General features: G+C 51.7%; 1 protein-coding gene across 6 annotated transcripts in view; it reads left to right on the top strand.

The window, feature by feature from the left end:
• Positions 1–16,317, top strand: part of Tbc1d16 (TBC1 domain family member 16) — an 84,894-nt gene that overhangs the window by 58,851 nt on the left and 9,726 nt on the right. For 2 of the 6 annotated variants that reach the window (XM_050140262.1, XM_050140263.1), the window contains exons 4-10: positions 4,501–4,665; positions 10,581–10,742; positions 11,563–11,710; positions 12,608–12,775; positions 13,247–13,395; positions 14,070–14,204; positions 15,023–15,209. In XM_050140262.1, the coding sequence (XP_049996219.1) occupies positions 4,501–4,665; positions 10,581–10,742; positions 11,563–11,710; positions 12,608–12,775; positions 13,247–13,395; positions 14,070–14,204; positions 15,023–15,209 (1,114 nt within the window). Of the gene's footprint in view, positions 1–4,500; positions 4,666–10,580; positions 10,743–11,562; positions 11,711–12,587; positions 12,776–13,246; positions 13,396–14,069; positions 14,205–15,022; positions 15,210–16,317 lie in introns of those variants that run through there. The other 4 variants (XM_050140264.1, XM_050140266.1, XM_050140265.1 and 1 more) reach the window with 4 other exon arrangements.

The following is a 16,317-nucleotide window of genomic DNA, read 5'->3' as shown; positions in this document are numbered from 1 at the left end:
TCTCCCCCAGTATGCCTTACCCTCCACACTCCTCAGAGCTGCCAGGGCTGCCCCCGTATCCCTAACTCCAGAATAAAACCTGCCACTCCTGTCCATCAGATGCTCCACCGGACTTTACCCCGCACTCCCTGATTCTCTAGACAGCTTCTAATCTTGTTTCCCGGGTGTGGCCTGTCCTCAGGCCTTCCTTGGTGGCGTTGACCCACACCAAGAGATGATTGGCTCACCGGATGGTTCCAGGAGTGTAACATAAGGTAGCTTCTATGTCACTAGTCACCCTTCAGTATCACAGAGGATGGAGGCCAAGACCCCCAGGCAGGGATCCCCAAATCTGCAGATGCCTGAGGTTTTATATGCAGTAGCCCATTGTTTGCACAGAACCCACATAGACTCTCATGTGTGTGGATGCTATGAGGATAGCTGCCGTGTGTGCTGTTTACCGGTAGTGACCAAAAAAGAATCAGTATATATTCAGAGGACTTGTGATTTTTTTTTTCTGAGTGTGTTGGGAGAGAGGCTGGGGACCAGGGCCTCATAGCTGCCAGGCAAATTTTCTGCCTCTGAGCTATGCCCTAGCCCTTTTCCAAATATTTTCAACCCATAGTTGGTAGATTCCCAGGTGCAGAACGGACAAACACAGAGGCCAGTCAGATCATGAAACGGTGTCTGCAGACCATGTGGGAAGAGCCATCAATTGTGTAGTCAGAGAAATGGCCTTTAGGGGACTAGTCCCCCGGAAGCTGACAAGGGACCTTTGGGTGGCCTGAGCCAGGCTGTGAATCTGCTTCTCAGTGTTTTGTGAAATTGTTGTCTGTGTTTATGTGTGTTTGTGTGTGTAAGTGCAGGTGCTCACATGACATGGAACACGCATGGAGGTCAGAGGAGGATGTTAGAGCCTTTCACCTCGTTTGAGCCAGGGTCTCTGTGATTCCTCACTGCATACACCAGGCTAGCCAACCCGTGAGCTTCCAGATGATACACCAGGCTAGCCGACCCATGACTTCCAGATGATACACCAGGCTAGCTGACCCATGACTTCCAGATGCACCAGACTAGCCAAACCATGAGCTTCCAGATACACCAGGCTAGCTGACCCATGACTTCCAGATGATACACCAGGCTAGCCAACCCGTGAGCTTCCAGATGCACCAGACTAGCCAAACCATGAGCTTCCAGATACACCAGGCTAGCTGACCCATGACTTCCAGATGATACACCAGGCTAGCCAAACCATGACTTTCAAATGATGATACACCAGGCTAGCCGACCCATGACTCCCAGATGATACACCAGGCTAGCCAAACCATGACTTTCAAATGATACACCAGGCTAGCCGACCCATTACTTCCAGATGATACACCAGGCTAGTCAACCCACAAACTTACGGGGGTCTCTTGCCTGCCTCTGGTCTCGTCCTAGGAGCCATAAGATTGAAGCTCAGGTCTTACACTTGCATGGACCGTCTTTACCACTGAGCCCTCTGCCTGGCCCTGTTTTGCAAATTTTCAGCACACACACACACACACAAATTTATTCCTTCCAACCAACAGGTACAGAGGGGTAATTAATGTAAAATTACTCGCAGTTTCCACAGGACACCAGGAGGGGAGCTGAACTCAGTGACTCACCAGCAAGCCTAGTTTCTGGTCCCCCTGGGGCCGTGTCTCACAGGGCAGATTCCTCATGCCTTGCTGATCTCACGTGTTAATCCCAGGGATTCTCGGCTCTCCATCCCCAGGACCTCTTCTCCCCAAAGGCTGATCCCCTCTGCCTCCTGCCCCTGAACAACCCACACGGTGCTGGTTCAGTGTGGCTGCCTCATCCCTATCAACAGAAAGCGCGTATGGGCACCATGCCCGTCGTCCTGAGGTCGGGGGGATAGTCAGAAGGCTCTGTGGAACAGAAAAAGCATTTCCTGAGGTTAGCTTAGTTCAGGTAACTCGGAAGATGGGGCCAGTGGACCTCTGTGGGAGATAATCCATGCAGCGTGAGAATACTTCCATGGTACGCGGTCCATGCCTGCAACTGTGTGGCTGTGTCTGATTCCAGAACTTCACACCACCCCAAAGAGAAACCCCGTGCCAACTAGCCATATTCCTTGGCCTCCTGGGCCACAGCAACCCCCGGTCTGTTTTCTCTCTCTCGATTTGCTAATCTGGATGTTTCATGTAATGGAATCAAACCATGTCTGTTTCTTCTTCTTCTTTTTTAATTGTTTAATGAGGCTGCTGGGGTTTCAAATCCAAGTCTTCTTTCTTGCTTACCTACCACACTGTGCCCCGGCCTTTGGGCTAATCTTGGTAGGTGCTGTGAGAAACGATCTAACTTCTTTGTCTTGTGTGTGGGAATCTGGCTGTACCAGCGATGTGTGTTGAAGCTTGATCTTCCCCATGGTGGATTATTGGGGTGTTCTCAGAGCCCACTGGGTCAGCACCAGGGCTCACGTCTGACTCTTGGATCTGCTTCTTCATTTGTGTTTTTCTGTTCACTGGGACAGCACCATCACATTCTCGGGTTCAGAAAGCTCTGGCTTCCCTGCTTTCTTTGGTCCTGACTTCTCCACATCCGTTGTGTTTCCATGTACACTTTACTATCAACCTGTCGATGTCTGCGCAAAGGCAGTTGGGGTTTGTTTCGGGATTGCTTTGTCTCTGGGTGGGTTCTGGGCATCTCCGTCACCCAGAAGGGAACCTTCCCCAGATTTTTATAAACTGTGTGTGGCCCTGCTGACACCTAGATCTCCCCTCCCTGGTCTCCAGAATTGTGAAGATTCTCTCTTGTGGTTTCCGGCTGGCTCTGGTGACCATTTCTAACCACAGCCCTAGGAAACAAGAGGAAGAAGAGCCCGGCTGGCTGAGGAGCCTGTGGATGCCAGGCAGGAAGGCAGGGGGGCGGGCGGGGTGCCTGGTGACTTGGAGGCCGTTTCTGAGTGTGCAGGGTGAAGCGGGGCATGAAATGCTCTCTGGTGTCTTGTTGCAGTTGTGTTATTTGGGCAGGGTTGGCTCCTCTCCTGTGTGGGTTCTCGACTTGGGAAGACCAGTCTCCTGAGCCACGCGGCCACCTCCCCCGTGCTGCTCTTTGGCATGTGTGTGACATGTGAGGCCATTCCTGATGTCTTCAGTTCATGGACAGAGTTAGGAAAGTCACTTGGGTTTGGGGTCAGAAGGTCTTATCCTCAGGGGACTGGAGAATGGCAGCCTTGGCTTAGTGTCGTTATATTCCTCCCCCTTCTTTGCCTCTTGCCTTGGAGACAAGGTCTCCTGTAGCCCAGGCTTGAACTCGCTATGACCTTGAACTCCTGATCCTCTGCCTCCAGCTCCCCCGGAGGTGGGATTGCAGGCCTGGTTCCCTTTCCCTTCTTTTCTAAATTATCACTTTGTTTTCTAATATAAATGGAAATTTAGGCCTCATGTAAAACAAACAACAAGGATAAGAACATAGCAGATTAGCTTAGTGTTTCTGGCAATCACAATGACACACTATTCCCACTAGGAAACCTGAACAAATGGAGGGGATGAGGCAAACTCTAATTGTGCCATCTAGAGACACCCATAATGGTAGCAGTCATTGCATGTGTATGGAGATAAATCTGCACGGTTATATTACAGATGTAGCCGTGCTGACAGCGATAAATCTCCTGTTCCTCATTTGATGTATACTGTGAAATTTACCCCTGGTTATTCAAGACTTTTGTGAAACTTTTTATAGCAGCCTAGTGGTGTGGTACCATATGTCCTTGCCCTGATATATGAAAATGATTTCTCTTGCTTAGAAATTTGGTAGTGACGCAAGGCCGATGTTGGGCATTTGGAAACCTCCTTTGGGGGCTGGAGAGGCAGCTCAGAGGGTTAAGAGCAGTCGCTTCGCTTACAAAGGACACAGGTTTGTTTACCGGCACCCATGTCAGGCAGCTGACAGCTGCCTATAGCTTCAGGGTTACCGATGCTCTCTCTGGCCTCTGTGAGTGCCTGCATCCATGTGGGCACCACACGCACGCACGCACGCTTGCGCACACTCACACACGTACATGCACGCATGCACATACACATGCACACACTCACATGTCTACTTGAAAATAAAGTAAATCAGGCTGGGGAGATGACTTAGTGGTTAAGACCCAAGTTTGATGCCCAGCACCTACATGGCAACTCAATGGCTGTCTGTAACTCTAGTTCCAGGGGTTCTGATACCTTCTTCTGGCTTCTGAGGACATGGTGGACAGACACACATGCAGGCAAAACACTCCTGCACATAAAGTAAAAATTAAAAAAAATAAATCGAATTATAAAAAAATAAACAAAATAAATCTTTCCAGAAAGCTCCACTGGGCTGTAATTACCTTTCAGTAACCCTTGCATTTTGAAGTGTGTAGTTTGGCAGGTTTTTTTTTTTTGTTTGTTTGTTTGTTTTTTGTTGTTGTTGTTTCTTGTTTTATCTATGGTGCGTGACCCTACAGCCTCACCGCATCCTTTTTATTTGATTTCCCGGTACTCCTCCCAGTCCCTGCTCCGTGGGATCCACCTGCAACCTGGCAACAGTGAAGCAGAGTGGCCCAGAGACACAGCAACCAAAGGAAAAACAGGCAAACCAGAATTCAAAGGTTTTTGTTTGTTTGTTTATCTTAAAGTCTGTACGTCAAGCACGAAGTGAAAATGCAACCACAGAGTGAGTATAAAACAAAAACAACAAAATCACATTATCTAAGAAAAGACAAATATCCAGGAAATGCAGACTCTCTAAAGACTGAAAGTGAGACTTTCCCCTAAAAGATCCTCACAGTCACCGAGCAGGGGTGCTGGAATCACCAGCAGGGGTCCAGGAGCCACTGAGCAGGGGTGCAGGAGCCACCGAGGAGAGCGAGGAGAGTGAGCCAAAGCTGCAGGGAGAGCGCCCCATGCTGCAAGGCTGCTGTACATGTGAAAACAGGCCATCAGGAGTGCTGGTGAGTGCAGAGAAAGCAGCACCGTGTGTCCTGTGGGCCTGTGCTGAGAGGACCGGACCCCCTGGTGTGGGAAAGGGGGGGGATGGGTGGCACTTCCCCGGAAAAATCTAAAGACAGAAAGATGCAGCAGTTCCTCTTAAGGGCGTGTACCTGAAAGGCTAGATAGCAGCGACCTGAGGAGGTTCTTACAGTCAGAGAATCATCAAGGACAAAGCGGACAGGTACACGCACAAATGTGGTCTGTCCACACCTTGCGATGTCACTCAGCCTTGGAAGGGTGTGGGGTCAGACTCACGCTGCGTAGCGGACCAGCCTTGACAGCTCTGTGCTCAGTAAAACACTCCTGTGGCAGAGGATGCGTTGCAGGGGACCCAGAAGGCAGGGAAGTGGTACTTCATTCCACAGAGTCATAGCACCTCTGTCTCACACAACCGAGTGTTCTCGGGGAGGCAGGTGGTGAATTTAGCACCACTGAACCCTGCTCTAAAATGCTTATGGAGGGGGCTGGAGAGATGGCTCAGTGGTTAAGAGCACTGGCTGCTCTTCTAGAGGACCTGGGTTCAGTTCCCAGCACCCACATGGCAGCTCACAGCTGGCAGTAATTCCAGTTCTTGGAGATCCGATGTCCTCTTTTGACCTCTTCAGGTGCCAGACATGCAGGTGGTATGCAGATACACATACAGGCAAATAATCCTACACATAAAGTAAAACAAACAAATCTAAATAATGTAATGACAGGAAACTTTGATGTTTTCACACAACATCAATAACAAAGTTGGAAGTCAGGTCTGTACTAAGAGACCTGTGGTCCCAACTACTCAGGAGGCTGACTCAGGAAGACGGAAGCATCAAAAGGGTCAGGGAAACTCAGTAAGAGCCTGTCTCAGAGGAAGGATGAAAAGAGGACTGGGGTATAGCTCTGTAACAGAGTGCTTGTCTAAGGATGTGGGTCTGATTCTCAGTAACGCATTCGTGGGTGTGCTTGCACACACATGCGCACGCACACACATACACTGCCATTTCTCTCACGTTGGGGTTAGTTATTTGGGTACATTTGTATGCAGATGGCATCACACACGTGTGTACTCTGTTTGGGTCTGGCTTCTTTTGCTCAGCGGAATAGTTTCTTGGTGTGTTGTGCTGGCTGTGTATCAGTGGCCCAGCCTTCATCACCGACCCCAAATGGTCTCTGGACCGTTTTGTGGATGCATGTTCCTTGTGCATGCTGGCATGTGTGGGCACACGCGGAGATTGACATCTGGCATCTTCCTTATTTACTAAGACAGGGTCTCTCACCCAACCATTGATCCCTGAGTCTGCTTGGCTAGCCAGCCAGGAATCCCTTCTCCACTTCCCCAGCACTGGGATGATGCAGGGTTTTATGTGGGTTCTGGGGGCCCAAACTCTGGTCGCAAAACCTCCATAGCAAAGCTTTGTCCGCTGAGCCATTTCCCTTCCCCCCCCCCCCCCCCCCCCCCCCCGCCAGGGCTTTATTTCTGGTATAAGTTAAACGTGTTGTTTCATTTTCCAGTCATGCCTTGATGGCCCAAGGAGGCAGTCCGGTTTTCTCTATTAACCATCCAGCCTATAAACGCGCTCAGTGCACTCGCTGGCTCTGAGAGTTGTTTTACAATTCCCCAGAGACGCGTCATATAAACAGTCACATCCTCTACCAGCGGGGACCATTGCGCTCTTCCCCCCCCCCAACGCCAGTCTTTGTGGCTCCCCCTCCCTCTTCCTGTCTTATGCGAGGTGAGGTGGACACAGGAGGATACAGGATACCCGTGGAAGCCATAACCGTTACCTAGCTCCTGGCTTGTTTTAATTTTTATTGTTTTACTTTTATACTTGTTTAGTTTATGCATATGAGTATTTTGCCAACATGTATGTCTGTGTATTGTGTGCATGTCTGGTGCCCTAGGGGGTCAGAAGAAGATGTTGTGTCCCCCAGAACTGGAGTTACAGATGGTTGTGAACTGTCATGTAGGGACTGGGGACCAGAACTCTGGTCCTCTGCAAGAGCAACAAGTGTTCTTAACCACTGAGCCGTCTCACCAGCCTTAACCCCCACTTTCTAAGGGGAACAGTTCCGTCCTTCTCCACTAAGTCTGAGGTTACTATAGTACACAGCGTCCTTCCTCTCCTGAGGAAGCTCCCTTCCGTTCCTAGTTGGTAGGGTTTCGTCAGTTTTGCCAATAGGCTGTTCCATGTCTATTCATGCATGTGGTTTTGTGGCTTATTCTCCTTGAACTAATTGCTAGAGAGGAAATAAGAAGGTTAAAACATACAGGTATGTTAAGCCAATCAGAAGAGTTAGGCCAGTCTCCTGCATTCCTCTAAGCTGTGCCAAAGTGTTCCTGAGAACCCTGGGGCTTGATATATATATGGGACCAAGGACACACACACACACACACACACATTTGTTGGCCTGTTTGATTTGTTTATGAGACAGGTTCTCGGGTAGCCCACTGAGACCTCAATTTACTTTGTAGCCGAGGACAACTTGAACTTCTGATCCTCTTGCCTTTGCCTCTCAAGTTCTGGAAGTCCAGGTATATGCCACCCCTCCTGGCTTAGATTTCCAATATTTGTTTTTTATTCCCACAAAGATATATATATATATATTAATATTATGAATAGCTAAGACTACACATACAGATAGATAGATAGATAGATAGATGGATGGATGGATGGATGGATGGATAGATAGATAGATAGATAGATAGATAGATAGATAGATAGATCAGGAGAGAGAGAACAGGTGCCCACAGGGGCCAGAGGAGGGATGCTGGACAAGTTGTGAGCTGCCTGATGTGGACGCTGGGAACTGAACCTGGGTCTGCTGCAGGAACATGATTTGTACTTACCTGCTGAGCCACCTCTCTGCTCCTAGCTAAGAGTTTATAATCTTTGAACTATTACCAATTTAATACCCACCCCAGGACGGTCTCTTTTGTACTTGAATTCATTTTATTCCTCTAGATGTGAACATAATGTTTCTTGTGTATTCCTTCCTCTTGACACTCTCCCGTGTAGTATTCATTTCTATAATTTATGTGCATGTTAATATATTAACAGCATTAATCGTTATCATATGCAGTATGTGGACAGCTCATTTTGGTTATTATTGTCATTATCAGGAAGCCAAGGTTAGCCTCAGTCTCACTGCACAGCTCACTCATGCTGGCTTAGACTTCTGATCCTTATTCCTCCATTTCTGGAGTGCGGGGATGATGGACTTGCACTGTGACACCTGGCTTGAGAGTTTTAGGCTCACTGCAGAAATCACTCGTGTGTGTGTGTGTCCTTGGTCTCATGAGGACCCATCCACCCCAGTGTCAGCATCAGCCACGAGACAGTGGATGGACCCACACTAATGGATCCTTATCACCCAGAAGCCCACAGTTTGCACAAGGCATTGTCTTGCTCTTGCATGTTCTCCGGGTTTGGGCAAACGGGTAATAACCTTGTGGTGTCATAGAGAGGATTGTATTGTCTTGTGCTCCCCCTTTCATATCTCCTCTCCTCCAGCCCCTGGCAACCATTGATCTTTTAATGTCTGCGTAGCTCTCCTTTTCCTGAATGTCACCATGTTGACATCACAGCAGGAAGCCTACTCATATAACCACTGTTTTTCAGAAACACCTCCAGCCCCGCTCCCAACTCCCAGGGACCAGCAGGGGCCTTCTGCCTGCACCCTGATTCAGTGTCTTGCTGCCTGCTTTGTGGGGTTCTGGGAGATTAGGAAGGTGTTGGAGGATGGTACTACGACAGGATGTATAGAGACCCCAGCCTCTTCGCACACAGCCTAGCAGTACCATGCGAGGGATGGTAGGAAGCAGCTTTTGGCAGAGGACTTTATAGAGTGCAGCGGCAGGGTCCATTCAGGGTCCACTCAGGAAGACTGGGGTGCATCCTGGGCCGTGGGAGGACCCTGTTGGCCTGACTTCCTGACGTAGGTTGCGAAGGAGAGCCATATTATAACTGGCCTGACATTCTGGGGACTGTGAAGGGTTTGAACGGCCCTGTTTTCTCCTTGATGCTGAGAGAGGAGGGGCTGGACCCAGGCTTCCCAGGGATCTGTTCACTGGGTGGTTTACACCGGATCTTCTGCTCTAGCGGAGAGCAGCTGCTGACTGCGCTGAGTCAGTATAAGACCGCAAACCCATTCCTGCCTGCCTTTGCCCAGGGTATACCCGCATTATTGTTTGAAGAACTTACTGTTAGATCTACACACCAGGATTTAACCAGCGATGCCTAAAACTATAATAAAATATTTTGCAAAAGAAAATGTAAATAATTCATGAATTAAAAAAGAGAGAGAGAGAGAATGGCAGGGTGGCATAGCCATACTACACGCTCAGGGAGGATAGAGCTCAGGTTCCATCCAGTCTTAGCTCCGCTACTCACTGGCTGTGTGGCCCCCTCTGGTCCTCAGTTTCCTTTTCTGAAGAGTGGGTAATCCCACTACTCATGCAATAAGATTACATGCTATAAAAACACGTGAGGACCGGGCGATGATGGCACACGCCTTTAATCCTAGCACTCAGGAGGCAGAGGCAGGCGGATCTCTGAGTTCAAGGCCGAGCTGGTCAACAGAGCTAGTTACAGGGCAGTCAGGGCTTTACAAAGAAACACTGTCTCAAAACAAACAAACAAACAAAAAAAAAAACAAAAACGAAAACCTGAGGGCCAGGGAGGGGGCTCGGCGGGCGAAGAGCCCGCTGTGCGAACACGGGGACCCGAGTTTGGTCCCTTGCACTTACACTTTCTTTATAAAGCCAGGCCTGGCGACAAACCCGACAAACCCTTGTAACCTCAGCACCCGAGAAAACGGAGACGAGGAACCCTGGGACCTGTGCTGGGCAGCTAGTCTGGCCAATCAGCGAGCTCCAGGGTCACTGATGGGCAGCCAGTCTTGCCAATCAGCGAGCTCCAGGGTTTCTGAGAGACCCTGAGAGGCGGAGGAAGATCCCTGATGTCGACTCTGACCCTGACACAGGCTCAGATGCCCGTGCACGCTCCCCCCGACCTCCCCTCCCGGCCTGTGGGAAGAGGTCAAGCCCATGTCCTCAAGTCATTACCCGAGGCCTATAGTTAATGTTAGTGGCCCATGTGTTTCCTCATATAAACATGGCTTTTCAGACACAAGAACTCAACCTGGGTAGAAGCCCGGTACTGTCTAAGACTGTGACGGAGCAGCGGCCCTTCACAGGCCCCAGGGGACCAAGCACTTTACAGTTGCTTATTCCACACATATCCTTGCTATCGTCACATTATAAATAAGATGTAGATGCTCGGGGAGGCTTGGTAACACGCCTCTGTTCACTCAGGAGGTGTGAGCTCTATCTAGTGCTGTCTGCCATCCTGGCAACTTCCTGCCTGTATCAAGGTACCTCGGCATCTGCTCATGAAAAAGACGCTTTTCCAGTCAAACCAAACTGTCACTGTGGCCAAAGACCACAACTCCCTCACTTGTTCGTTCCCTAGCATCTGGGGGGCAGCTTCCGGCAAAGCTTGTTCTGTCGTATGCCATGTGTTTAAGCTCGAGGTGAATGTTGGGTGTCCCCCTCCCCATCCTTCCCCTGGGCTGGCATCGCAGAGAGATGCAAGGTCCTCACACCACCTGCTCTGCCAGCTCCCCCTCTAGCTCGGATGCCAACCTGCGGTTCCCTGACAGCAATGGCCTCCTGCAGACACCTCGCTGGGATGAGCCACAGCGGGGATGCGCCCTGGAGCAGATCTACGGTGTGTTCCGTGTGGACCTGGGCCACATGCGTTCCCTGAGACTCTTCTTCAGGTGAGTCTACTTCCTGGCGGCGTGTATAGGATTGTGCGCAAGTATGTGTGCCTGTGTGTATATGCGTGTACATATGCATGTGCACACATGTGGGGAGGCACATCTAGCCATGTGCATTTCCAGTCTCGCGGACATCGAGGGGCTGCAGCTGGTCTAGTCGATGCTGGCCGCTGCCTCCCTGATCCACTGTCGCGAGTGGTAATCCCACTTGAGGTCATCCCATTCTGTCCCCCAACATCCTGCTCAGGAAAAAACCCACACCAGGTGGGTACTTGCTGATGAGCAGTGCAGGGTTTTGTGCCTCGGGGGCACCATGGGCCATTTGCATAGTTTCCTTTCCTTCATAGACCCCAGGCGCTGCCTTCTGCTGTCGGGTTTTTCCACATCAGTCCAAGTCAGCACCCTATCAAAAGTCCCTGTAGGATTCCCTGTGGTGCTGAGGTGGTTGGGTCTGGTGACAGCCTGGAGGGAGATTTTGGGAAGCCCCCTCCCTAGACCCCTTATGATTCAGATATGAGGGTAGAGGAGGTTGAGCAAATCCCTGCGTGGTCCAGATCTGCCTCCAGCCAGCCCTCCGCACTCCTTCAGGTCTCCTGGGTGGCTCAGGAATGGTGTGCAGGGTTCTCTGGATCCAGCTGCCTTTGCTTCCTAGGTAGAGGGAGTACTGAGCTTGGTTGACACCGCTCCTCACACAAGCAGCCAGACTCCCATGGGGCTCACTATTTCCTGCCTGAGGTGGCTGACAGCGTGCTCTGGTTAAACTCAGACCTCAGAATCTGCCTGAACGCCTCCATCCCTCCCCCACCCTGTGACCCTTTAGTGACGAGGCTTGCACGAGTGGCCAGCTGGTGGTGGCCAGCCGGGAGAGCCAGTACAAGATTTTCCACTTCCACCACGGCGGCCTGGACAAGCTCTCTGAGGTGTTCCAGCAATGGAAGTTCTGCACAGAGACGCACCTCAGGGACCAGGTAACCCAGCGGAGAATGGGGTGGACATGGTTGGTTAGGGCCAGGGGTGGAAATGCCTCTCTCAGAATACCAGTTCCCAAACCCGTGGGTCTGGGACCATCCCGGGACACCTTCCTCACCGGTCTGGCTCTTGGGATCCCCTCTGGACGATGGCGTTTGGCTGTCTGGTTTGCGGCGACTGCCAGCAATGTGCTTGGGGTTGAAGTGTGTGCCCAGGCCTTTCTGAAAGTCATTCTGAGCCCTGGAAGACTCATGTTTTGACAAGGCTTCTTGCCATATTTTGCTCAATCTGCATACAGAGGCAATAAGAGCCCTTTAATCACCTGCTTAAGGTACTGTATGTGCTTATTAGAGCCGGGGGCTGACTTTACAGCCCTACCCGCAGAGCCTCCCGCCAGCTCCCATTATTACAATAGAGGTATGGGCCCCCCTCTGCATCGAGCAACCTTTGATTTTTGAATTAAATGTCAGCTGCGGTTTCGCCCTGGACTCGTGACTGCGCATGGAGACAGTCTGACAGGCTGGCTCCCCCGCTCGCCGAACAGCGGGCCTTTGTATGTGGCCGATCGAATGGAATCTATTGCAGGCTCTCCCTGGCAGAGGGAAGTTGGGCCGTAAGGGGTATTAATTCTGGTTTTCTTTGCGGCCGGGGCAGGAGAGGGAGTGGGGGCGGTGGAGGCTGTGAGCTGCAGAAGGAGAGTGGTGTTAGGATGAAGGTATTTTCATTTTAATTGTGTCTAATTACACTTGCCATTTAGGAGTTTGTGAGCAGGGACAGCGCCTCCCCTCCTCCCAGAGGAGAGAGTGGCTTTGACATCCTGGGAACAGCATCTCAGGCTCCCAAAGCCCAAGATCTGAGATCCTGCTCTCCACCCAGGGCTCCTCCCACCCATCCAGCAGGTCACAGATGAGAGGACATGCATGCAGTTCTCTATCCGACGGCCCAAGCTGCCATCCTCTGAGACCCACCCGGAAGAGAGTCTGTACCGGAGGCTGGACGTGTCTGCCTGGCTCAACCACCTGAACGATCTGGGCCAGGTGGAGGAGGAATACAAGCTACGCCAGGTAAGGCGGCAGCCACCTGGTCAGCCTCCGGGGAACCCTTGTAGTCAAGCCGCAGGGACAGAGGGTGGGTGGTGGGCCACCGCCTCTGGAGGGACCTGTTAGCTGCATTGATGAAGTGGTCAGGCGGCTTCACTGAGGAGACAATTGCGCAAGATTGGGGATCCCATGTGGACCCTGCAGACTCTGAAGTATTAAAACCCCCAGGATTAGTCCATGACGTGGGAATGACACGTCGATCTCAGAGTGCCACCCCGGGGGGGCTTTGACATTGAAATGAGCCGGTTTGTCTCCTGTATGGGAATGCCTCTCCAACACTTTCCCCTTGTAAACATGTGCAAATTGCCGGGGTCTGAATCAAGGCGCGCCAAAGGCCCCACGACACCCTTCTCTGGGGATTTGGGGTTCTTTGAGCTGCCCTGTTTTATACTCTATCCCCCCACCCACCCCCTCAACTTGTGCTGCTTCCTCCAGGCCATTTTCTTTGGCGGCATTGATGTGTCGATCCGGGGGGAGGTCTGGCCTTTCCTACTGCACTACTATAGCCACGAGTCCACGTCGGAGGAGCGTGAGGCGCTGCGGGAGCAGAAGCGAAAAGAATACGCAGCGATCCAGCAAAAAAGGTGCAGTGCGCCCCAGGAGTCCCATCTAACCACGGCAGGGAAGTCAGAGGTGTAATTCATCACCGACCGATATCCCATAAACCGTGGTTCCTTTGGAGCGTGAGTCTCCCGAGAGCCAGCGCCATTGGCAGTCTACGGGCAGTTGCTACATCACACCCCCAGCGCCTTGGTCCAAGGGCCAGGGTTCACCAGTGGCAGGCTGGGCTGGGAACCTGACTTCAGGACTGAAGGCTGCCTCCTACAAAGGTTTCACTGCCTACAGGCTCCAGTCAGCTCTCCTCTGCAGGGCTGGACTTGAATTAACATGAGGAAAGCTTTGAATACACCACACACAGGCACATGTACACACACACACACACACACACTCACACGTCCTTTTGGGAGCTGGAGGATTGGTGGTGACAGCGCACACACACACACACACACACACAGCGTTGGGAGCTGGAGGGTTGGTGCTGACAGTGCACACACGTGCGCACGCGTGTGCACACACACCCTTCTGTTGGTGCCCATAGCCCCAGCAGCAGAGGTGGAGCTAGCAGAGCCCAGGCCTCTATATCCTGGAATGCAGCTACTCCAGGTCCCCGGGTTCTGCTGGACTATCCCCTCCCTGGGTACTCCAGGGCATCCCCCTGCCACAGCTGATCTCAGGATGGTGTCTGTCTTCCCCACAGGCTCTCCATGACTCCTGAGGAGCAGAGAGCCTTTTGGCGCAGTGTGCAGTTCACCGTGGACAAGGATGTGGTTCGGACAGATAGGAACAACCAGTTCTTCCGAGGGGAGGACAACCCAAATGTGGAGAGCATGAGGTACCTGGTGTCTCTGGCCTCCCCGTGTGCGAGTCTGTGACCGACCTTGTGGGACTCCCTGGCTGCTGTGCAGCACAGCTCTCCACCCGAGCAGGGGACCCACAGGTTACTTTAGCTCCTGACCCCTGTAACAGCCACCGAGTCCCAGCTGAGGGTGCCAACCAAGTCTCCCCAACCCTCTGCTGGCTTGGCCCCTGCTCCTGAAGGATATTCCCCATTCTGCCATGTGTTCTCGCATCTCCTCACGATGGGCCTCCTCTAGAACGCCATACTGAGTCCGAGGCTGCCATCTTGATATTCTGCTGCAGCCTGGCAAGTAACTCTACAAAATTAATCACCCATAAAAACGGCCCAGCCAGCCCGCCCTTTGTGTCACCGTGAACCAACCCACATTCCTGCCCAGGCCCTGCTCTGGGCTCTGGCAAATGCTGTTACCACTTGAAAAATGAGTCCCACTGACTTCCATCAGAGCCCAGACTTTATTTTTATTTATTTATTTATTTATTTATTTATTTATTTTTTTTTTTTTGAGGCAGGGTTTCTCTATGCAGCTCTGGCTGTCCTGAAACTCTATAGAGAGCAGGCTGGCCTCAAAATCATAGAGATCTGCCTGCCTACTGAGTGCTGGGATTAAAGGCATGCACACCACACCTGGTCAATAACCCACACTCTCTAGATGATCAGTTCTGTGGCATCTGCCTCTGGGTGCTGCCTCCCCTGAGACCAAGATGAAGGAGGGGCCCCAGCAGCTGCGCGACAGGCCCTGATGGGGACTACAGAGATGGGATGGGTCAGCTCACTCCCCACTGCCCCACCAGGAGGATCCTGCTGAACTATGCTGTGTACAATCCAGCCATCGGCTACTCACAGGGCATGTCAGACCTGGTGGCCCCCATCCTGGCTGAGGTCTTGGATGAATCGGACACTTTCTGGTGCTTCGTGGGTTTGATGCAAAATACCATCTTCGTTAGTTCTCCCCGTGATGAGGACATGGAGAGACAGCTGGTGAGGCGTGCCTCTGTGTGTGTGTGTGTGTGTGTGTGTGTGCATGTACCACTGTGTGCTGTGTGGGCATGTACCACTGTGTGCTGTGTGGGCATGTATATATTTGTGCCTTGTATATGTGGATATGTGTGCTTACATCTGTATGTGTATGTGCATGTCTGTCTGTGTACCAGAGAGTTCAAAGAGACAGCACACTGTCTTGTTTCATTTGGTTTTATTTATTTATTTTTTTTGTGTAGCCTCTGGCTGTCCTAGAACTCACTCTGTAGACCAGGCTGGCCTTGAACTCAGAGATCTGCCTGCCTCTGCTTCCTGAGTGCTGGATTAAAGGCATGCGCCACCACTGCCCAGCTGCTGCCAGGGGTCTTGAGGGTGAAATGCAGCCACGACATCAGGAGTCAGTAGGTGGCAGAAACCAGAGTCTCCTGGGAAGAGCCAATTGGCCACCTCCAGGAGATATGTGTTTGGGTCTGGGCCAGCCCCTTAACCCTCTCTTCCTGAAACCCCAGAGATTGACTGTTTAAGACCCTACCCTGCTGGCCTTCGGCCTCCCTGCAGGGCTATCACAATCCAGCCTCCTGGGTAGGGCAAAGAAAGGGAAGTCCATGCTACTTGGCTCAGGTGTGTGTCACTAGCAGGGCCATTACAGACCGCCAGGGCAGCTGTATGCAGTGGGAACAGACCCAGATGCCTAGCAGGCAAGTCTCACATCTTCCCACCCCCCAAAAAAGCTAGCTTTTTGGGGGCCTCCCCTCACCTTGACCCCCCCCCCCCCCCCCCCCCCCCCGTGTCCGAGAGATCAGCTGTACATAAACTGAGAAGCACCAAGTGCCTGGGGCCTGGATATTGTCACTGAGAGGCACCTGTGTTTGTATCAAGCTCCTGCCAGGATTTGGGTGGCCTGCCCTCTATCCCACACATGGCCTGGTTTGGAAGTAGACAAGCTGACAGAGTGAGCGTAGGAGCCGAGGTGCCCCTCCCATGGCTGTCTCTATTCCCTACGGTCTCAAGTGTTGGAGAGTCAGCTGCACAGAGGGTTTGGGGTAACCGTGCTCAGTGGCCTCTGGCTGGATGATGTATGCCTCAGCAAGTGATGGCAGAACTGAGG

Source organism: Alexandromys fortis, unplaced genomic scaffold (genome assembly GCF_014885135.2).
Source record: "Alexandromys fortis isolate MF-2015 unplaced genomic scaffold, M_Fortis_MF-2015_v1.1 scaffold_39, whole genome shotgun sequence".
In the NCBI taxonomy this organism is placed as follows: Eukaryota; Metazoa; Chordata; class Mammalia; order Rodentia; family Cricetidae; genus Alexandromys; species Alexandromys fortis.
This window is presented reverse-complemented; position numbering and strand designations above follow the sequence as displayed.